Source organism: Narcine bancroftii, chromosome 2 (assembly GCF_036971445.1).
Source record: "Narcine bancroftii isolate sNarBan1 chromosome 2, sNarBan1.hap1, whole genome shotgun sequence".
Classification (NCBI taxonomy): domain Eukaryota; kingdom Metazoa; phylum Chordata; class Chondrichthyes; order Torpediniformes; family Narcinidae; genus Narcine; species Narcine bancroftii.
In genome coordinates, this window is record NC_091470.1 from 293,077,009 (window position 1) to 293,101,964 (window position 24,956).

Genomic DNA, 24,956 nt, shown 5'->3' on the forward strand with positions numbered 1-24,956 from the left:
CTCTCATACCTCTGTTGTCCCTTTTATTCTACTGTTATCTTGTCAGCTGTCATTTTGGTCTCTCCGTATCAAATTGCAGGGTGAATTCTATCGTATTCTGATCCCTGCCTCCTGAGGTTCCCCTACCTTCAGCTTTCTTATCAATGTTGGTTCATTACATGATACCTAATCCAGAATTGCCAATTCCATGCTCATCTCAGCCAAGCTGTTCTAAGAAGCCATCTTTAAGGTATCCAGTACCAACCTTGCAGGAAAAGTATGTAAAGCTTGAAGAGCATCATATCAACTCTGGAACTGACGTGTTTTCAACAAAAGAATCTGGCAGCAATTCCATTTTTCAAGGGGTAGTGGTTCTTATTTCAAGTTTCTTGATGGCAAACTCTGAGATCATTCCTAATGTTTACATCACTGCGTAGCTTCTGATCGACCCCAATGAAGTGCTACTGTTTGTAACCCAAGAGCAGGTCACTGTCATAATAGGACAGTGAGATGCCATCTGTGAGCAGATTGCTGCTCTCCAGGAATTGAGTAATTATTAAGTCAGGGGTGGGAAGAGTCAAATAACTCACAGAGAACCTTCATTGTTCAGCTAGCAAAGTGAATTTACACACAAAGCAGTTATTTAAAGAACAGTTGAAACAGAAATGTAGCAAATTGTCCCAATAGGGCAACACCTTCAGAGAAAAAAAAATCAGTGAGTACAGGGTAGTTTTGAAAATTCTACATAAAATTATTGTCAATCATCTATAAATTTGATTGACATGGGAATTATCCAATCAGCTCCATTGAATCTTGCTGTGGCCTTGAAGATAAATAGCCAGTGCAGAAAATCCTGTCCCATCTTCCGTGTGATTTCATTTGCATCAGGACTAGCGTATTGGCTTCACTGAATGAGAACGAATGATAAATTACATAGAAAAGTACATGCTTGATCCTTCCTGAATCATAATAGCCTACATTAGATAACTTTCCATTTGAAAATGCCACTTTTTAAAATTATGAATCTAAATTACACAGCCAAATGAAACTGGACTTCCCCAAAGCTCAGTTTGAAGATTTATCAGTTAATTTGGCATGAGGTGTGCAACTTGCATTTTTAATTTACTAGTCTTGCTGAGTTCGCTGATTTTACTTGGGTCAGTGGTGGAAGACTATTATTCTCCTCTGGCACAGAAAGGAAATATTTGGCTGAAGGGGGTTCACAATGACTGATGTTGGAAAGTACGTGTTTGTACAACATCAAGAAAACTGAAGTATGTATGTATGTATAAAGTCCAGAAAATGCTCAGGGGTGGTTTTCATTCTCCATCACCCCAGACCAGAAGCATTTCCTGTGCTAATTCAGAAACAATTAGATTTCCCATCATTAATATGCCTATGCCATTCTGCATCTTACCAGCTTCAACACCAGACTCATCCATGCCTGGCAGGAGGTAGCACTGCAAAAAGGGAAAGAAATTGATGCACATCCAATATTGAGAACTTTCTACGATGTGAACAGCCAAATTGCCAGAAACTCACCGTAAAGTCCAACAATGCCATAAGGAGGTCATAGAGATTAAGAGCAAGTCATCCCATCGACAACCTGTCCTGGAACTTCTCCAGACAAATTATAGCATTCTTTCATTAGATATCAGTGCAGTTCAGGTTTATTTATCATCCAATTGTACAAGTACAACCCAACACAACAACGTTCTCCAATGCAAAACACTGCAAAAACACATAAATGATACATATGCATAGTAATTCTATACAATATTAAAATAAATATATTATTGTTAAATAAATAGTTGAATCTTTAAGGGTTTGTATGAGCAGTTCATCTGTTGTTCAGCATTCTCACTGCCTGTGGGAAGAAGCTGTTCCTCAGCCTGGTGGTTCTGGCTTTGATTCTCCTATATCTCTTTCCCAACAGGAGTAGCTGAACGATGCTGGGAATGTGGTAGGGTCCTCAGTGATTTTTCAAACCCTCTTTTTTGAATGTTTTATTTTCATTTTCATGGGCTCGTAAAGTTCAAACAAACCATATAATCTTTTTAAACGTTCATGTTACAGAGTCTGTATTTATCCCCCCCCCATCTCCTCACCCCCGACCTTCATACAACTGTAAAAACAGTCAATTAAATCAGTACAATTAAATTTAAAAAACTTTCCAAAAAACCTCAAACTGAAACTCAAGTATGACCCCTGTGTCATGTCCCACTTCTTTGATCACATTCATTTCCCTGCTGGGACAGATTGCTGTAACACCCCTATTTCGAGGGGGAGGGGGTGGGAGACTAATCAAACTGAGTGCCAATATATTTCAAGTAAGGTTGCCACACCTTAACATATGTGTCATATTTCCTCCCTAGATTGTACATGATTTTCTTCAGGGAAATACAACTCTGCATTTCCACATTCCGTCGTGTGGTATTTAGTTGGGAGACGGACTTCCACAAAACCGCACTACACTTCCTGGCTACTGGCACCAAGCCAACCTTTACAAACAAAATTTGGTATTTGGACAGTCTAAAACTAACACTCCAGTATCTCCCAGAAGGCACACTTCTGGATCCTGTGGAGAATCCACTTTTGTTTTTTTTTAAATGACCCCAGGTCTTCCCAAAAAGATCTTACCTTTGTACATAGCAAGTGGAGTGGACAAAAGTTCTAATCTCCACACCACACCTAAAGCACATATATGAAATTTTTGGCTTTGGTTTATGTAATTTTTGTGGTGTGGTGCAAGAAGTTGTATGCACCAACCTATATCTGGCACTAATGACTCCAGTCACACTATCCAGACAGGTCTTGCCACCACTTTTTATTGATTGTTGTACTCAAGTCTGACTCTCACCTCTCCTTCGGGCCCTCACTTTGGAATATGTAATACATCTTAGAGATAAATTTACACACATTTCCCTGCCAAATTAGAATCTCTGCATTACAACATCTAGGTAGGGTTATAGATGGTCCCAATTTTTACCTTAAGAAAGATCTTATTTACTATACCTGATGTTCTATATTTTTGAGACCTCTTTAGACAACTATCCTGGTAAATCCCATCGGTGGATGAAGGGAGACCCCAATGATCCTCTCTGGCGTTCTTATGGTCTTTTGGATATACCTCTGATCTGAGGCTTTACACCATCTATTCCACTGTGATGCAGCCAGCCTGGATGCTATTGATAGAGCTCCTGAAAAAAGTTGACAGGATGGTGGCTGGTGGCCAGTAGCCTTACCCACCTCAGTCTTTTCAGGAAGTGCAGTCTTTGTTGCACCTTCATGACAAGTGTGGAGATGTTATGTGTCCAGTATAGGTCATTTCTTAAGTGGACTCTGAGGAATTTGGTGCTCTCTCTCCACTACCAAGCTAATAATGTGTAGTAGAGGGTGGTCACTCCTGGTCATACTGAAGTCCCCATGTCATCTCCTTCATCTTGTCCTCATTGAGACTCGGGTTGCTATTTTCACTCTATTTCACGAGATTTTCCTCCTCTGAAGTGCAACTCATTGTTGTTGCTGATGAAGCCAACTACTGTCGTGCTATCTGCAAACTTGAGGATTCTGTTAGAACTAGATTTGGCATTGCATGGGTGGGGTCAGTAACTTGAAGAAGTGGGCTGAAAACACATCCCTGAGGTGCACCAGTGCTCAGAAGGATGGTGCTCAATGTTCTGCTGGACTTTCGGTTAATGTTGAACCTTCAATCAATGCTGAAGTTATCACCTTTAGATTGTGAATAATCTTTTTGATACTCTGGCGTCCAAGAATGAAAAGATTTTAGTTGTTGGCATATTTGTTTGTTTGTCTGCCTTCGTCTGGTGACTTTAATCCAACCACCATTTTGGGAAGGAGAGAGGTTATGGTTGATATTACTGCCACCTTTCACCACATGAAATGAGTGAACTTCTTCTGCTATTTTCATCAAAGGGTTTTTCTGATCTGATTTCATTTTGAAAGCATCTGCAAGATGTAATAGCTTGTTTTTTTCTTGGCCTCTCTCTAACACGGATAGCATACAAAATGCATCTTTACAACTGTTAACCCTGCACTACAAGTCACAGTCCCATTACCTTTTTGCATTATAATGTTCTCTACCCCTCAGTACCATTGCCGTGCTAATTAGGGGGTGCATGTTTGGAATGCCAATAATTGGACACTGCTGTTTTAATAAAAGTTAGCTTTGAAGAATATTACCTGTCAAAAGTTCAATATTGTTGTAAATGGGCCCCTGGTTAACTATTGATGTATAATTCACAAATCAAATAACAAATTGTTCTTAACTTCTCAGTCCAAACAAACATCCCAAGAACATTCTATGGCTTATTCTTTAATATAAACTCTGCTGTAATTTTTTTCAAATGTAGTGGTCAACTATTCTAAATTAGATGGGACAGGAATATCTGTAACTCTTGGAAAATGCATTAAATCTTTTGCTATTAGACTATACATAGAATATACATTAGCTATTAGGAGCAAAGTGCTGGTGATTGCATCAGACTAGGCTTTTCACATCTTACATTCACGAACTTTAATTATTGTTGTATATTGGTAAACTGCATAGAAAAGATGTGGAAAAACCTGGAGCAAAATTGCCAGGGACTGTCCTGCATTTGCTCTGCTGTAGAATATCCTTTTCCTGTGGTTTATTTCTTTGTGAATGTCAATGATGTAAAACATTGATTTCTTCCATTGACATACCATAACATAACCATTTTTGGTTGCAGGATGATAAGAAAAAGATCAATTTGATTAATCACCAATTTGCCTAATTTCACTGCACATTTCTAAAGCTAATATGACCCCATCTGGTATGAACATTATGTCACATCTCATTTTCAAATTTGCATACATACTGAAATTAGTAATTTTATTTTGTTTTAGTATGCATTTGTTAATTATGACAATTTTGGGTTGTGTATTGATTGTAACACCAAGAACATATGTGGACAATCTTTTATTTTGCAATAAAAACAGACTTGACAGACTTGTACACTAAATTCCTTGCCCTTCAATGTCTCTTTTCTTGCTCCCTCATTAAATTTAAATCACTCTTGTTAGTGAAAACTTGACAACTGGCTTGAAGTCAGTAAATCTTTCAGAATATTATTAGATTAACATTTCTACTGAATACCACAGGCAAAGTAGGTAAAAGCAGTGGATTGTGCCAATAGCCTTAGTTCATTTCCTATGGCAGAATTATTCCAATAGTTGATTCAGTGCTGCTTGAATTTCAACATTCCTAATGTCATTTGGAGCCAACACTGCAAGATATTATGGCAAACTGCTCCTTTCAAATTCATGTAAGCATTTTGTAAAAGTTGTACATTTTTAATATTTTTGGCTTGCAGAAAAATCATGACCAGAAATCTTTAATGCTGAGTATTTGCTGTATTTTTACAGCAATTTGAAATACCAATTTCTAATTGGTTATTGGTGGGACTGCTGAATTGAAAATATATTGTGGTAGATTAGATGTGACTCAAGACCTGTCCTTGCCAGTTCTTTCAATGGAGACATTATGGCTGAAGGAAGAATGATAAATAAGTATTTACAGTAACAGGCTGTCTGGGTTACATGAGCTGACTTATGAAATTCAATGAATTAATTCTTGCATACTTTTTTTAAAAGCATTTTTCAATCTTGTACTAAGAATAATAAAATGTTTCATTAGTGATTTGTACAACATGTGTTCCATTAGTTTAATTACAGGGAGCGTTAGGGTGATTATTTAATGAAATGAAAGCATTATATAGCAAATCTACGGTATGTTGAGTCATATGATATAAGTAGGGTATAGAAAATGAATATTTCTGACTTGTGGATAAATCATCTCTTGCAAACAGTTCTCAGGAATGGAATTCATATGAAACACAGGGACTACTTGTGCAGAAATAGTCATTATTTAAAAATGTGTTGGTATTTTGTTTAGGGAGTTTCATTTCTTATTTTTGTTTAATTATCGACATTGTTATTTATATGTTTTCACATTTCTAAATGTCAGTGAAATTCACAATTAGAAAAGTCTCGAATCATCTGACTTTACCATTGAATTGGAGTTTATCCGTGACTTTTCATTTTACACTCTGCCCACGTTCTCATTTAAAATTGTGTGGGACCCAAGCACTCCAGGTTCATTTATTTGTACAGCTCTCCACTCAGTGGAAACATTGACTCTCATTTTAAACTCACTATTACTTATGCTAGCCTATAAGAGTGCCGGACAAGTTATGTGTAGTTCATTATAATCATCATCAATGATATTTGAAGGATGAGATAGAGTTAAAGAGGATGAAAAACAACTTAAATGAGGTGTATTAGAATATGAGAGGCTTAGAGAGAAAGTGGACAGTGAACATTTTTTTCCCCAGGGCAGCAATGGCTAATATTAAAAGTCATCCTGTTAAGGGGAATGGAGAAAGTTTAGAGGAGATGTCAGTGGCAGCTTTTTTTAAACACAAAAATTCCTGGATACCTCGAACGCAATGGCTGGGGTGGAGGGGGCAGTGGTGGTGAAGGCTGTATAACAGGGACATAAAGTTTGGCACATGGATGCAAGAAAAAAAATAGAGGTTTATGGGGATGTGGTGGTGGTGGCAGTAAGGGTGTGGTTTAGGATTATGTAGGGCTGCAAAGCCCACACCATGTTGTACTGCTCTCTGTTTTATGATCCTTCAGTCAAACAGGCCATCATACTGTAGGCATTTCATACATGGAGATGGAGAAGGACTGTTTGTATAGATTTACTGTAATCCTTTTGATGTTAATTAGCAAAAAAATGATTACATTCTTTGGAATGTCATGGAAGTGAACAGTGTTGTTTCATCTCTCCCATGTTGTTTATAGGCATGCAGTCTATTTTTTTTTGCTATACTGCGAGTGAAGTTGGCTTCCTTTATCTGGGCAGGAAGTTGCAAGGATGGGTGAGTTGGGATCTGATGGTCTTGCAGCCTGGGAGGCTCCAAGATGCTAAATTGTTAGGGATGGCCTCAATTATATTTCTTAGTGTTAAGCAACATCTGTAGGGACAAAAGAAGAGTTGTTGCTTTGTGTCGAGACCCTGCATCTGAACTGAACATAAAGGGAAGATGGCCGGTCTAATGAAGTGAGAGAGTGGAGTTAGGCAGGGGCTGTCAGCTGATCAATGGACTCTGGCAATGGGGAGATGAAGCCAGGTTGGGAGAGGAGAGGGTGGAAGTAAAGACAGAAGTGTTCAGATGATAAGTGAAGGGAGACAGATGAAATAATATGGGATCTAATAAGTAAGGAAGGTGAAAAATGGAACCAGGTAAGGGAGGTATGATGGACAGATGAAACTAGTTGTAGGAGAGGATCGGAGAACCAGATGGTGCAGATCCAGCCGGCAGGGGGGAGGCGAGGAATGAAAATATAGATTAAAGAAGGTAGAAAGGGAAAACTAGAAGAGTGAAAGGAGCACAGAGAGTGTGGCTTACCTGGAACTGGAACATTCAGTGTTAATACTGTTGTGTTATAGACCAGACAGGTGGAATGTGAATCCCTCTTCTTGCTGTGTTTGGCTTTACTCTGGCAGTTAAGATGGCGAAAAACTGACAATTTGGTTTGGGAATGAGAAGGGGTGTTGAAATAGGATGCAACTGGGACATCAGGATTACCATTGTGGACCAGAGCACATCTGTTCTGCAAAATGGTTGCCTGGTCAAGGCTTGGTCTCAGTGATGTAAGGGAGTCCACACCAAGAGCAATGAGTCCAGATCAGAGATTAATTTGCACCTCCTCCAACCTTGTGGTGTTAAAAGTTGAAAAATGTAATGGTGGGTATTATACTCCACCTAAATTCAGTTTATTGACTGCAAAGCACAGCTGCTGCTTGGGCATTTAGAGCTGCTATCTGGAGTTCCATGTTTAGCCAAAATTAATTAAAATAAAATACATGGATTTCACACAAACACCTTGCAACCTAATTACTATTAATTAATCAGATTAATAACAATAATTAATGTCATTAATTAATGCACAGACAAATCAGCTCTTAACCTTTTGAAAGCAGATAAAAGGGCTGCTGAATCTGGAAGATATTTCTTTCCAGTAAAGAACCAAGCTGGTTGACCTCTGATTGACCTACCAGATCAAAATAGCAAAGTAGCACAGCTATATTAATCTTCAAGAGGGGTGTGACGATACATCTTTGACAACAGTAGGAAGAAAGAAAGGTCTTTGTAGCAGCACCTACTTTGCCTATGACCTCGTTCAGTAATCCACCTTCCCTCCTTCCGAAGCACCGGAATGAATTGCAGCAGTAATCATTTGCGCCGTTCTGCCTGTGAATTCCCTTCATGTGCCCACAAGGTTTTCATCCTTGGTGGTGGTGAACTACTTCTGTATGATTGAGATCTGGAACATGCTTTGGATAAATGACAGTGATTCCCTTAAACGTTGCAAAGTCCCAATACATGCAGTACGTAGCTAAGTAGTGCAAAGTAGTGGAAACAAAAGGCAGGTAACCAGGAACTGAGGTTGATCAGCTCCCAAGCCATTCTTTGAATTTGAAAAAGACATGTCTGAATCACTGGTATATCTGTATGATCCTGGGAAAGTGAATTGCTCAGCCACTATTTTTATGCTGTTGTGCAGTCTCAATACAAAATGCTAATGGATGGACATATATATAGGACATAGAAAGATAATGTTCAATACACAAGACAGAACATAGGTCACTATAGGGGGATCAGTTGCAGAATTCTTCCCGACAGATTTGGATTTATGTTTTCTTAGATATTTCAAAACATTGTTTTGTAAATTGCTGCCATTGTAACATTAAAATAGGAGAGAACAATGATGAAAAGGAGAATTAAAATGCATATTTTAATAAACACTTCATTTGTATTTGGAGGACACATTTCTGAGTACTACATGTGAAGTGGCATTTTCTTTGGGATATACTAAAACATTCTCATGAGGCTGTATGCATGTCACTTTGTATTTCTTGACATTTAATGGCATCAGAATGATCACTTGTTTGTAAAAGGTTGAAAATTGAGCCCTATTTCTTTGCTGAGTGAGCCTCGGAAGTCGAATTATTGTTAGGTTTTCTTCTTTGCAACACACTTGGTGTTTAATGTTAAGCCTATCGCTGCTGATCTAAACATGTCTGAAGTAAACGATGACCCTCACATCTCCATGATAGCAAAACTGTCTCTCTGATGTGAGTTCATGGACCTGGAGCATTAAGTTAATTTTGCCCTGGATTTTTGAGTTGCGTCCTTTTCACCCTGCGGAAGCATTGTGAAGAATACAGATTTTGACCGAATGACAGAGCATGGAGGGTACAATTAGGTGCATTAAATTAGAATATGACAGAAAGCCTATCTAAATATTTGTCACAATGTTACCTATTCAATGCAACGGTCATTCATGAAGTGAAAGCAGATAACCACAGGCTCTTAATTTTCTAAATAATAGGTGAGTTTTCGTGATCCTTTATCAGCTTTGAAGGGATAATTGAGGACATGGTGTAAGTTGTCATAGGTCAAGATGTGATGATTTGCTTTATAATCTAGGATTAGACCTTGCTTCAATTGACCTTGTTTACCCAGAATTAACTATTTGAATATTCAGCATGAACTATTTTAGTAGGTGGAATTCCTGTATTCTCAGCTACGGGATGGAATATAATACAAGATGAGTGGAGGAAAATTCAAAATGCTAAGTTATTATTTACAAAATTTAGAATACTAAGTTGGTATAATTTTTATGTAAAAGTAACTCAGCAAGCACTGGGTTAATAAGGCTGAATAAATTCCTTTGCAAGGTATTGTCGTAAAACCCCATGATCTTTGATTAGATTTGAGCCAGTAAATATCTTGTGATTAATCAAAATAGGTTGTTCTGCCTGTAGTATAAGTCACCTTCACAGATGGAGTGTCAATGTCTGCATTGTTTGCTGAAATTATTTAATCTCTTGCCATCCATTTCTGTTGCTGGAAGAGTTCGGCAAGTGAAATTAATAATTTGCTACTTCATATTTTGAGACAGTCAACCACTAAACAAAGCAAAGGGAAACACCTCCTGATGTGATGGGAACTGTAGTTCTTGACTCATTTGAATAAGCTTGCAGCAGAATGAAGTTTCATTGCCAAAAGTGTGTGCAGCACAATACCCCAGATGTGTGATTAATAAATAAGGATTAAAAATGCCATGACGCCCATGCTTGTATTACAAAGGGTGCAAAATCCTGTGAAGCCCATAGCCATGGTGAAAGATTGCAGCATGCTGTTGTGCAGTGTCCTACTAGGACTTTGTGCCTGAATCACAAAAAAGTTGTTTGCAGGTAGTCATGTCATATTTATTGTCATCTGACTGTGCAAGTACAACCCAACAAAACCGTGTACTCCAGTCCTTGGTGCAAAACATACAGACACACAACTAGGTATAACACATATGCAGGACAAGTATTTTATCAATATAAATAAATAAATTTTTTTTTGTACAAATGAGAGTTGGTGTGAACCGTGGGAAGAAGCTGTTCCTCAGCTTTTTGGTGTTAGCTCTGATACTCCTGTATCTCTTCCCCAACAGGAGCAGCTAAAAGATGCTGTGTGCAGGTAGCAGGGGTCCTCAATAATTTTGTGTGCCCTCTTCAAACAGCAATCTCGGTAGATGATGTCGATGGGAGGGGAGGGATAATCCAGCCGGAATGTTCTCAATTGATCGCCTATAGAAGGTTGACATAATGGGGGCCGGATGCCTTCTCTGATTCAGTCTTCTCAGGAAATGCAGTCACTGTTGCACAAGTGAGGAGATGTTGATTGTCCACTGTAGATCACTAGTTAAGTGAACTCCAAGGAACTGGACTCTCTCCATCATATATTTGTTGATGTGTAGTGGAGGGTGGTTATTCCTGGTCCTCCTGAAGTCCACAATCATCTCCTTCATCTTGTCCATGTTGAGATTCAAATTGTTATTCTCACACCATTTTATGAGATTTCCCACCTCTTCTCTGTGGTGCAACTCAACATTATTGCTGATGAGGCCACTACGGTTGTGTCACCTGAAAACCTGATGACACAATTGGAGCTGGATCTGGCGATGCAGTCGTGGGTCAGTAGCATGAACAGGAGTGAGCTGAGCACACACCCCTGAGGTGCGCCAGTGCTCAGCCTGATGGTGCTTGATATTCTGCTGCCAACCCAGACAGACTGTGGTCTTCCTATTAGGAATCCAGGATCCAATTACATAGAAGGGTGTTGAGTCCCAGTGAGAACAGCTTCTCCAACAGCCTCTGGGGAATGATTGTATTAAACGCTAAGCTGAAGTCAATGAACAGCAGCCTGGCGTATCAGGCATCGTTTTCCAGGTGGGCCAGGATGGAATGAAGCGACAAGCCCTCCGTACTCCTCCCATCCATGTACCTGTCCAAATTCTTCTTGAATGATGATGGTGGCTGTCTTGAATACTGCAGGAATGATGGACTGCTACAGTGAGGTGTTGAAGATTACCTTGAAGACATCTGTCAATTGGTCAGTGCAGTCTTTCAGTACCCGATCAGGTATGTTGTCTGGTCCTACTGCCTTATGTGGGTTCACCTTGGATAGGGTTCTCCTCACCTCAGCCGCAGCTATGCAGGGGACCAGTTCATCTGGGGGACATGGAGCTTTCTTTGGCATCAACCTCTGCTCCTCATCAAACCATACAAGTACAGCAGGTAATCTAGAAAGCAAATGATATCTTTCCCTTCATTTGTGCAAGGATGATATTGAAGAACAGGGTGGTTCTGCTGGTCAGGTCACACCTGGAGAACTGTGTGCAGTTTTGGCCCCTTTACTTGAGAAGAGATAGACTGATATTGTAGGCATTGCAGAGAAGCTTCACCAGGTTGATCCAGAAATGAAGGGGTTATCTTTTGAGAAAAGATTGAGGTGCCTGGAATTTACTTATTGGAATTTAGAAGAACGAGGGATATTCTTATAGTGACATATAAAATTATGAAAGGAATAGATAAGATAAAGTTGTTTCCTCTGGCTGGTGAGAGGAGAATTAGGGGATATAACCTCAAGATTCAAGGGAGAAGATTTGAGACAGAGATGAAGTGTGTTACGGGGTATATTATGTTTTATATTATATATTAATATGTCCTTAAAAGAGATAAATTGTGGAAGTTTAGTTTAGGTCATTTCATAAAAGACATCTCATTTAAAATGCAAGAGCTTTGCTGAAAGAGAAACGATATGTCCAAAGTGACTTTATTAAAAACTTTGAAGAATTCCAATGGAGACTTCACAAGTAGATGTTAATTGGACTGATGCTGTGGAGTAAATGGACTATTATTTTGAAAGCAACAGATGGCCAGGCAGAAACTGATTCCGGTGCCAGCAATCTGTCTGGTTGCAGTTTGCTATTCTAAGAGGGGTCATGTGATTTTGGAAGCAGAGAGAGAGAGAGAGAGAGAGCAAACAGGCTTTCTCTAAGAGAGAGAGAGAGTGAATTCAGTTCGAGTTTTGCAGTAGCTTTTAAGGCTGAAACATGACAAGCTGGCAGTGGCTTTTGGAAACTTGTTGAAAACCCCATTTTGAAGACAGGTTGAGAGTTATGAGTTCAGCCTGTTGAAAACCCTTGTAGTCCTTACAAGAGGAAATGGGTGGCTAGAGTGTTTCACTTGAAATAAGGGAAACAAGAAGAACTCTGTGGTGACCTAGAAGAAAAGATCATTTGGAAAACCCCATGATGGGTCAAGTTTCTTCGGCAAGTGACTCATCGTGGGAGATTAGTTTGTGTGTGTCCAACGAGCAACAAATCTCTCTCTAAAACCAACTAGAACCTTCCTGGGCAGTAACCAAAGCCTGGCGAAAATTCATAAATCTTAAATTCTGTGCACAATATATGAATTGCCTGACACTGGTGAACTTGGAGGAGTGAGAAGTGAGATTGGGCTGTGAATCAAAGAAGTTTTCTGAACTTATACACATTACATACACAAGCACTTAAAATTAGACGGTGGTTAAGTTGATAGTAATAGGTTAAAGTTTGATCCTGTTTTTATGTTTAAAGAAATGTAAAAGCAAGTTTTGTTTAAGTAACCATTTGTTTTGGTGAATTTGTATTGCTTCTACATTTTGGGGTCCTCTGGACATAACAAAATGTATTACTTCTCTCAGAAAGTAGTGAATCAGTGGAATTCTCTGCCCAAAGAAATATTAGAGGCTGCCTCATTGAATGTATTTTAAACAGAGCTGGATATATTTTTGAGTAACAAGGGAACTACGGGTAATAGAGAACAGGCAGATTAAATGGAGCTGAGTCCATGATTAGATTAGCCATGATTTTATTGACTAGTGGAGCAGGGTTAACACACAAGATGGCCTAATCTTGCTCCGATTTCTAATGTAAGCCCAAATGTGTATTTGGCTGTTTGAAAAAATGAGATATTTACATTCATTATTCCAATAAGTCTAACATTGGTTTGAACAATCTATTAACTCTTCATCAACAAAAGTGGGACAGTCCATGACTAGCCCCTTTTTAGAGGATCATAATTCATAAGAAGAGGAACCAAGAAATTTTGAGACCAAGATGGTCTAGGGTAACTTGTTAAGGATAGCTCAGGACAGGTACGAGCTGGTTTCTAATAGTAGAATAACTATTAATATTCATAGATAAGGAACAAAATTATATAAATTCTTAAAATAAATCATCTCTGCAATTACTCCATGCTATTTTCGTTGTTATAGTAATGGTTTTGTTTTACCTGTTGTCAAACTTGAGAACTTCAAAAGGCAGACAAACAGAAAAACACTTGAATTTCCATGTGTAAAGCCATGCTGAAATTAAACAGTTACATTTTGCTCAGGGTTCTCTATCAACGCATTGCACGTTCTCACAGTTGTTGCTGCGTAATATGGAGATATTATCCTTCGAGGCAGTTCTTAAAGAGACATTTACTCAAATTTATTATTGCTATAGTTGATGCTGCGTCACAGTGCTGCAATGAATAGAGCTACTACTTCACCACTCCAGCGATCTGACTTCTCCCCTGAACTCTAGCACTGTCTGCAGTTTGCATCTTCTCCCGTGACCATGTGAGCTTCAGAATCAGAACTTATTGTCATCAACAAGTCCTGAAATTCGGTGTATTGCAGCAGCATCATGGAGCAAACATTCCTACTATAACCATCTTACAACATTACTATTAAAACAAAATAATAGTGCACGAAAAGTAAGGCAGTGTCTTGGGTTCATTGATTATTCAGGAATCTGATGGTAGCAGGGAAGAAGGTGTCTTTGTGCTGTTGAGTGTTCATCAGGAATCATTTCCCTGATGATAGCAGTGTGAAGAGGGCACAACTTGGGTGGTGGGGGTCTTAGAGCATAGAGGCTGCTTTGGATTGAAATTGAACTTCCTCTCGAATCCTAAAGATGTGAACAGGTAGATTATTGGCCATTGCTGTAGTGTGTAAGGGAGTTGTACAACTGTTGGGGGAGGGGGGAAATTAAAAAAGTAAATAGCATAGATTTGTAAAAATGGTTAGGGGCAAGTCAGAGCAAACTTGATGGGCCAAAGGGGCATACTGCATCATTCTTGTGGAAAAAAATAGACACTGCAGTGCTGGGAGAAGTATTCAAAAGTACTTCAAGAGGTCAGAGGAACCTGACCGGTCTGATGAAGAACAAGTTTTTAGAGGAAGGATAATCTTACTTCATTTAATTATCTGAAATAATCTAGGTTCCCATTTCCACTGATATGCACCTGTCCTGCATTTTACTATGAACATGAATTGTGAATCAAAAGGATGGAAATTAGGAAAAAAAACCATTGTGTTCACATAGATCATGGTTGATTTTTTTTTTTTTGACGATTTAGCACCTTGAATCTTTAGCCATACCAAATTGTTTAATTGGTTCTGGTAATTTTTCACATTTATTTGAAAAAATGATGTGGGATATATTGTTTATTTAAGACCATAAGAGCTCAGAGCAGAATTTGGCAAATTGGCTCATTGAGTTTGCTGTCCCATTCAAATCATTTAGATTTCCTTTTAACCCCATTTTCATGCCTTCTTCCCATAACATTTGATGGCCTTACTGATTAAGAAACTACCAACCTCTATTTTAGATCTATCCAAAGCCTTGGCCTCCACAGCCTCTTGTGGCAATGAATTCCACGGATTCACCACCCCCTGGCTGAAGAAATTTTTCTTCATCTCAGTTTTAAAGGAGTGTCCTTTTGTTCTGAATGAAAGGTGTGGCCCATATGGTCTCTCTCACTATTGGAAATATCTTCTCCATATCCACCCTATCCAGCCCTTTCCATATTCAATATGTTTCAATATTTCCCCTTGATCCATTTAAATTCCCGCGACTACAGGCCCAGAGCCATCAAACACTCCTTGTGTATTAACTCTCTTATTACCAGGATCATTCTCATAAATCTCCTAGACCCTCTCCAATGCTAGCACATATCGGACCCACTATATTGGATGTAGGACCCAAAACTGATCACAATACACCAACTGTGCCTGATCAACACTTTTAAAAAATCTTAGTATTACATTTTTGCTTTTATATTCTAGATCTCTCAAATTGAATGGTAACTTTTACTTTCCTTACTATGGACTCAACCTGCAAGTTAACCTTAAGTGAAACCTGCATTAAGACTCCCTAATCCCTTTGGACCTCTGCCTTCTGAATATTTTCAGTTAGAAAATATAATATCAGCAATTATTATAGAACTTTGCTAAACTTTACAAAATACGCTAAATCTCAGAATGCCAAAGTTTTAATGTTTGTAATGTTAACAATATGCATAATTGAAGAAGCTTTGAATAATAACATTTTCTACAAAGGAGGTCCTAATGCCTTATCCTTGAGGGAAGAGAGGTGAATTTTCATGAAGCTTTTTCTGATCATTTGATGAGCAGAAAAGCTACAGAAGCCATAAGAACAGTGTGTAAAAGCTATCTATGCCATCGATGAATTCCAGAGTTCTGATGGTGGATCAGGAGAACATATGCAGGAATTCACCATCACAGTGTTTTGCTTCTGTGTGGAAAAACATTGTTACAGTTGTTTGCACTGCTGGCTCTCAGTACAATAAAGATTTATGTTCAGTGGTGATTAACAGAACTATATGCCTGCTATTTATATATCATCAAACCTTCTTTTAATTTGGAATAATGGTCAATGTAAATCTTTTGCACACTATGTGGAATCTGCTGCCATTCCCAGAAATTAAATGTAAACATGTAAAGAATTCATTAGTTGTTGACAGGGAGAAAGCTTGTTAAGAAAGAAGGAAGTTCCTTTAACTGTCAGATAATAATAAAAAATATAATTAATCAAGCAAAATATCAAACAAAAATCCAAATTCTTATCTACTTTGAGCTTGGAAAACACATGACTTGATGTCTGCACTATCAAACCTGCTGGGGATATATATTTGATGACTTCACCAGGTCAAGAAGAATAATAAATTCTCCATTGCCCACTAAATTCTCCCTTGTTTATAGATCAATCTGTCAAACTCTTACAACATTTCTGCAACTAATACTTGGTGAAGGAAGATCTAAAACGGAGAGCTTTCTATATGGCACTCAGCTACAACATCAATAAACAGTTGACATCCTCAAAACCCTGACCTCCAGAAATTGGTTAATGACACTAAAGTCTTTTATACGGTATGAGCTTTTTAAATTTCACACACCATAACATTCGAATTTTCAAAGGGAACGAGTGCATACTGTATCAGAGACAGACCGTCAGTGGGAACATCTTGCAACATTCTAAATTTTTCTTTAAACAATCGAGCATAGGCTATGGGACAGTAGGAATGGGCTTTTCTTTTGTAATGGACGATGGCATACTGTCATATTCCTGGCACATATATTCGAAATATGTACACTTGCGCATTAGCATTGCTTGTGAAGCAATACATAGGGTACATTTCCACCCATCTCTCCTAATACTAAAGGAATAAAGCCTTACTCTACAACTCTTCTGTTTCCTTGTCATGTATGATGATGACAAATCATAATGAGGAAAATAAAGAATATGTACTGAAATCTATAGATGAATACATGCACAGACTAATGTCCTTGTTCCTTCCAGCACCTTCCTGTGGCACTTAATACTTTCCCAGGCTCAGTCTCAAACATTTCCACTCGAGGTTGATAAGATAGTCCTGGTAATGATGTGGTTCCCAATGAAGACATTAGATTGGGAAACCAGAAATTTGGGGAATCAGGTGAAGGAAATGTGGAGGAGGGTTAGATACACATGACCCCAGAAGACTATTTTCTTCTGATGCTATATCAAAAATCTCTAACTGCTTAGCATTCATGAGGATAAGACTGAGGGCCAGTCCAGATCACATTCATACCTTTGGAATATTGAACATGCATGCAAATGTGCAGTTTTTTAAGTATTTGCCTGTATTTTTAAAAACAGAAAATGATCCGCTATATTTGTTCAGAATGTATACTCAGATTCTACTAACAAGTCATAGTTCTGACACATGATCAAGTCAAAAATAAAGGTTTTGAAAGGAGTTCATCTGAGGTTCAAAATATTTTTACTTTAAAAAATACAGCATTTAGTGATAAGCTAAATTATATCATACATTCAGTTTAATGACATTTAGAAACACTTCCTGAAAACATTTCAATGTATCTGCCTAGAAATTGGATTATAAAAATTATATTTGTTTATTTTTATGGTTAAACCACATACAAGTGTGCTTTCTGCATTAATATGACTACTTCCTCTTGAAGTCCAGTCCATTAGGAAATTGGAACAGGTATTTCTTGTCAGTCCCCCAAAGCAGGGCATCATGTTTAGGGTTAATTAATTACTTTCCATTAATGACTTACCAACAGAACTTGGATCAAAATGTCATAGCCTGTGACATTCATTTTAACTCTCAATAAAATGAATGCATCATTGCTGAATCATGTAATTTAAAATATCAGTGGTAAGATATTGTTTTTATTTTATCCTTCCCTTGGTCTTTTTAATGTATTAAAATTTGAGGCGATGGATCAGAATGGAATGAATAACTTTTCCTTAAAACAAAAGCTGAAAATGACAGAAATACAAGTCAGGCTGCATGTGTGAAAAGAGAAACAGAATTAACAAGTAAAGTTGGAGACTCACTGACAGAACTGGAAAGGAGAAAATAAGCTTTGTAAGTTGCAGGAAGGCTGGGAATGGAGTGTGGCTGATAGGGTAAAACTGGGGGTACCATGCGAAAAAGCTGTTAATAAGATTTTTGGGTTGAGAAACACATAAACTGCAGGTGCTGAAATCTTGACTAAACTTTGAGCTGCTGGAGGAACTCAATGGGTCAGGCAGCATCCATTGGCAGAATGGTCAGGCAGCATTTTGGGTTGGAGCTCTTTATTCAAAGTTCAGATTTATTGTCAAAGTACATATATGACAAACACATTCAGGGCTGAGATTATTTTTCCTGTGGGTGAGGCAGAATTATCACTTTTTGGTAATGGCAAAAAAAACTGTACCCAACGCACACGTGTAAGGAGGAGTCATGTGATGGAGTAGTGGCTGGTCAGATGGAACCAGCCCTCTCCAGAGAAAAGAGAAAAATGTGTGAAAAAGCAGAGCTCAATAAACATAAAATGCAGGAAGAGAAAGATAAAGTTACAGAGAAGAGACAGAAGATGGCCCCCAAAAGAGAAAAAGTAAGAATAACATTGAAAGAGGAAGAAGGAAAATCACTGGAGAGGAAAGAAGAAAGCCTTACCTGGACGTCGGAGTAGAGAGCCACCGTGGAGAGGAGCGGCCAATCTCTGGTATTGGTGAGTCCCCAGAGGATCGCAGTCCTCCTGACCGGTGGACTCCAAAAATGGCTCTCAGAGCCAAGAGGTGCACAGTGCAAAGTAAAAGAAAAGGTTAATGCCGGCGGGTGGTGGACTCGGCTAGGGAGTGGCCAGCTGCGGAGCGGCCAGCTGAGAGACGCCCAGTATTGAAGCATTCGGCTGGGAGAAGCAAGCAAGAAAGAAGAAAAGAAGAGTGGTGAGAATGAAGGGCTGGAAGAGGGTGAGCGGCAACGGGGCGATCGGCAACCTGTGGCAGGAAACCCTGCAGCGGGAGCCCCAACAACTGGTAGACCTGCAGCAGGAGGCCCAGCAAACATACAGAAGCAGCTCACCAGAGAAGGATGAAGATACAAAGATACAGAGAAGAGAAGAAGATGACACAGACATAGATACAGACACCGAAGAAGAGGAGGAAGAAGATCAAAAATTTCAAAGGAAAGAAGAAGGTAAAACAGAAGGACAAAGTTTAGATAAACCCTGTTTCGAAGAACAAATGAGGTCATTAAAAGAATGGCTAGCATTAGAATTTAGTTCAATCAAAAGAAAAATGAAAAGAGCTGAAGACAGAATGCAAAGCTTAGAGTTGGTCATGACTGAAATAGGGAAAAGAGGAAATGTGGAGGAATGAGAAGCTGCTGTAGAAATGGAAATAAATGATTTAAGAGGGAAGTTGGAAGAGAGCAGAAAAAAAATTAAAGAGACATAAGATTTATTGTCACAAAAAATTGACATATTGTCTAATTACAGTAGGCGAAACAACATAAAAATAGTTGGCCTGAAAGAAGGCAAAGGGTCATATATGAAGGCATTTATAAAAGGATGGATCCCGAAGGTGCTGGGAACGACAGATTCACATGAAGAAATAGAAATCGAAAGGGTGCATAGAGCACTAGTACCGAAACCACCACCACATCAAAAACCGAGATCCATATTGGTAACATTTCTAAGATATACGACAAGAGAAAACATACTGGAGCAGGCAAGAAAGAAGGTTAGAGAAGACAATAAGCCATTGGAATATAATGGACAAAAAATATTTTTTTACCCGGACATAGCTTTGAACTTTTAAAGAAGAGGAAGGAATTCAACACGGCGAAAACAATCTGATGGAAGAAAGGGTATAACTTTATATTAAGACTTCCAGCAATACTCAAAATATTCATTCCTGGGGAACAGAATAGACTGTTCTCGGACCCAAAAAAGCCCAAGAATTTGCTGAACATTTGCAGGACAGGAGAAGAGAGGAGGAGGAGTGACAAGAAGGATGACCGGCAAAAAAATATTCAAAAATATGTAAAAATATAAAGATAATATATATAAAGATTTAAAGATAGATAGGAGAAGGGGAAGAAGGGAAAAAAGAGAGAGAGCTTTGTTATAAGTATAGGAAAATAGTGTTCTCTGGGGGTGGCTGGGGGTGGGAGAATAATGGTCACTGCGAAATCGGTTGACGCTTGCGAGTAAGTTCGCAAACCGAATGGAAAGGGGAGTTGTGGTTGCCGTTAAGGGACAGGAAGCAATCCAAGGAGGGGAGGTTCATTTGGGGTTAAAGGGTTATTGCTTGTGGGGATTGTTGGGGTATTTCATGTCTTAAGTGCATTGTCATATATTGAGATTAAAAAGGAAAACTTAAAAAATGGTAATGAAAAAAAGGAATGGAGGTGATGAAGAAGTGAAAAAGAAGTGAAAATAAAGATATAAGATAGCCACGTTGGACCATATGACTATAAACATTAATGGAATATATAACCAAGTTTAAGTGTATCCCAATGGAAAAAAAAATCACATATAATTTAAAAGACAAAGTTACAGTGTTTGAAAAAACCTGGGAACAATATATGGAACATAACAGAAAGAGCAGGCCTCGGACCACCACCTAAAATGATAAGAAGATAAACACGATCAGATTTAATGTGAATAAGTAGATGATACGTCTTTTTTGTTTGTATTGCTTTTGTATAAAGCTATTGTTTTATTGTATTTTATATGTCCAATATTTTCTGTTTTTGGAGGGGGGTGGGAAGGGGGAAGGGAGGGATAGGGGGAAAAAAGAGAAAATGTCACTGAATATTTAAAGAGATGCATCTGTAAATATATTGGTTGATATGGTTCATAGTGCGATAAATAAAGAATTACAAATAAACGTACACATGTAAACAAATAAAGAAATATAAACAAACTGTGCCGTACAGGGAGAAAAAAAATCATAAATTGCAAAAGTAAGAACTCTTAAATGGGTCTCTGATTGAGTTTGTTGTTGAGGAGTCTGATGGTAGCGGGGTAGCAGCTGATCCTGAACCTGGTGATGTGAGTCTTGTGGCACTTATAACACTTCCCTGATGGTAGCAGCAAGAACAGAGCGTGTGCTGGGTGGTGTGGATCCTTGATTGCAGCTATGACAGCAGCGTTCCCTGTAGATGTTCTTGACGGTGGGGAGGATTTTGCCTGTAATGTCCTGAGCTGTCACCACTATCTTCTGCAGGACTTTCCGCTCAGGAGTATTGGTGTTCCCATACCAGGCTGTGATACAACCAGTCAGCAAACGTTCCACCACACATTTGAAGAAATATGCCAGAGTTTCCGATGTCATAACAAACCTCTGCAAACTCCTAAAGAAGTCGAGATGCTAACGTGCTTTCTTCACGATGCCATTAGGGAATTTTAAAATTCCTCCAACGTCCCTTTGTTGCTCAAAGTTATCTGGTCAATGAGTGAATAGATGGTGAGAATATAGGCAAAAGAATGTGTGAGTTGTGAAATGCAAATCAGGCATGTCCTCCTCTCCCAGAGAGAAAGAAAAAAGGAAGTAAACTTTCTCCTCACTGAAAGTTACCACCAATGTATTTGTAAATACAGTTCAGGAATAAAGCATATGGTAGTAATGAATTGTTATTGAAAGGAAAACATTTGATTCTACAGTGCTCATATTTTATCTAACTCTTTAAATTGAAGATCTGGTCCCCAGATGCTGCAAGAGTTACTCAAACTATCTTTCCAAAACATTGCAGTTTGTAAAAGGGACTTTTCTCAAATTATTTTGAATAAAGTCATCCTTGTTTTAGTTACTGATTCATACAGCAGATACCATGACCAGAATTTTAGCATCTAAAAATTTACTAGAAAAATAAATTGGGCTATAACTGTACGTTTGCAGAAGGACATTCAAAAGAAAGCACCTGGCTTCAAAAATAAAGCAAAAATACAAGAGAGCCTTAGTCTGAAGACAGAAAATATGATACCAAAAAGCAGTGTGAATTTACAAATAAATTTTCAGTATCAGAAAAATGACAAAAGCTAATTAATGACAGTAATTAAGGTAATATATTGGCAAATGAAAATGGTTAAACAATATAGCTTTTCATAGAAAGCTAATTTACAATGTGCAATATTGAAAATTAATATAATTTCTGAGTTAAAATTATATGAAAATGATTACATTTTATAGAATTTGAATGGAACTGTTTTGTATTCAGTAACTGTTTAAAATAAGAATTCTGGGCTGATAGGACATTATATTGTTCCCTTTCTAAAAAATATTGACCAATAAAAAAATTTCCTACATGCTATTTTAAACATAACTTTTTAATTTGGCTCATAAGAGATTTATTCATTCGTTTTAAGTATATTAAAACTTTCTCCCTTGAAAACTTGAATGTACAATCTCATGAAACCATTTATTTTTAATCTTTTGTAACCACATTTCCTTGAATGTCACCCCATTGCAACTTCAGAATTACGATCAAGAGAATGCTTTTGTTTTAGATATTCAATGAAAAGTACTAAGTAAAAGTATAAAATGTTAAATCATTAAATCATTTTTTTCTCCATGTTGCATGGGAGTAGTTGAGTATTGATGATTAGAATTTTTTGCCTTGGTCATCAACCATTGTTGAAATATGGGTAATGTGTAATTTTGAATTTATTGAATTGTTTAAATTCAAATCATTTTAAAAATCTGAACCTTAATATAATCATTTGGGTTTTTTTAACATAAGCCCCTGCAGAAAATACTGTAGAACAAAGTTTTAACTGTAGCCAAAGGAATTGTTATTTATGAATTTAACAAAAATAGACAAAATGCTATTGTATAATTATCTTGGTCCTCGGGCTGAAATTCATTTTGTCTTACAAAACAATGCCCTACTTTTTGTATAGTTTTTACTTAATTATAAACCAAAGCTTATTTATAGTTGATATTTAAATTCTCAATATAAAACATGAACCGTTGTAATTGTTCTGCTAATAAAGGAATAGTGTTACCACTGTGAAAGAGCCAGAGTTACCTATCTTAAAATAAATGGTTGATCTGAACATTACTGACTAATTAAAGGCATTGAATCACAGCTTTCTGTTACCATTTAGCTGCAAAATTAACTTACTAAAATAGAAAGGGAGGAGGCTGCAGAGGAAGTGTCCACTAAGTTGTTGTGGGTGGAAGTCAGAGTTATCCACTGAACATTTTTGGTATAATCCACTTTATTACATGACCTAGTATAAATTGTTTATAACCTTTAAAAATGTGAATGTACTTTACATCCAATGCATTTTAGTTTATTGTAATATAGAAGTGCTGAACAAGTAAACAAATAGTTTTCGAGTTGGGATTTTTCACTTGATCACTTCGACAGTATTATTTTGATCAGCAAATTTTAAACAGCATTTTGAAACTTTAATTGTAACAACATCAAATCTGGCAAAAGTAATGAGGTTTGTTTCAGAATACTCACACCTTCATGGGTCCATGAAATCTTGTTTTGTGAAGCTGATAATGTGGTGTAAATATGCTCTGCCTCAAACCTGTCCCATAGTAGTGACAGATTTAATAATATTTAAAAGGAATGATGTTTAACTCCTCAGAGTATTTCAAATAGTGGATTATGATGTGGGTGCTATAGCTTTATCAATGGAAATATAATTTGATGGTTCCAGGCTTTGATTAATTCTAACTTTGGTAGATCTATTGAGAAAATAAATTTAAGGTGTTAAAATAAATTCAAATAGATGGGAGACAGTAACACTTGGCAGAAATTTACTCTGAGATTAAGTATCGAATGTTACAAATCACTAGTAGTTAAGTACTGTAGTAATAAAGAATATTTGTCTACTTGTTTCAAGAATTCTCAATTTATTGTATTATTTTGAAAAACTTATTTTAATGGAAACTCTTGTTTTTTTTTTAATATATATAGACCTGGAGAGCCACCACTAGAACAAGGCTGGATTCCATTTATTGGAAAAGCAGTTGAGTTTCATAGGGATTCTTACCAATTTCTTACTTCTTGCCGTCAGAAATATGGAGATATTTTCACAGTTTATATGGCAGGTGAGTTTCCTAATAGAATACAACCAAGACTATCACATAATTATTGTTTTTTCTATTGTGGCATAGCCGACGTGAATCCCAAATTTTTGACTAACTGTTGCATTTAAGTTTTTTTGAGGAAATAAGGGCACTAAATTTCCAAGCATAAAGGGGGAAGAAAACACATCTTAAGGTTAGTTTTGTGAATTAAACTCAGAATTTTTACCCACCATACCTGATCATTTTGAATACAGTATTAAAATCTGTGCTGATTCTGTGAGAATGTTTTTTGTTTATTCTCTCTTAAAAAGAATTTGTCAAAGAACTTGGGGGAAGACCAAACCAATTCATTTGGAAAACACAAAATGCTGTTTGGAGTTCTAGCCAGGTGGCAACTTAGGAACATGATTTCGCTGATTGCAGTTTTTAACATGACGAGCAAATGATTGTCATACTGGAAAGTTGCAATGGACGTGACTGTCATCTTAATAACAAAATTAAAAAGCACATCTTTCTGCGGGAACAATGTAAATTTCTGACCTGTCGCGGAAAATAGTTCTCTAATTGGTATTGTGTGGTGGTGCAGCAGAATCATTCTCCCTAAACGTCATTCCAGCGAAGCAATACTGTACATCATTGTCAACAGTTCAGCAAAATCTCCTTAATAAGACAGCGATTATATAAATGCTGTGTTTCACTCTTAAAAAAAACTACCCTGTTGAATACATCTTATCAGAAAGATTTTGTATTTCTCTTCCATTCCACTAGATAAAAGGTATAATTACCAGAAAAAAAATAGTTGTTTTCAGCTGATGTATACAACATACATTTGGAGATTACCGTAGGTGGTAGAAATCAATTGA

The 24,956-nt window shown here is 37.6% G+C and overlaps 1 protein-coding gene across 5 annotated transcripts in view; it reads left to right on the top strand.

The window, feature by feature from the left end:
* LOC138755424 (cytochrome P450 7B1-like) overlaps positions 1 to 24,956 on the top strand; it is a 199,215-nt gene that overhangs the window by 133,089 nt on the left and 41,170 nt on the right. For 3 of the 5 annotated variants that reach the window (XM_069921383.1, XM_069921385.1, XM_069921387.1), the window contains one exon: positions 23,981 to 24,114. In XM_069921383.1, coding sequence (XP_069777484.1) covers positions 23,981 to 24,114 — 134 coding nt within the window. Of the gene's footprint in view, positions 1 to 16,538; positions 16,635 to 21,303; positions 21,514 to 23,980; positions 24,115 to 24,956 lie in introns of those variants that run through there. The other 2 variants (XM_069921386.1, XM_069921388.1) reach the window with 2 other exon arrangements.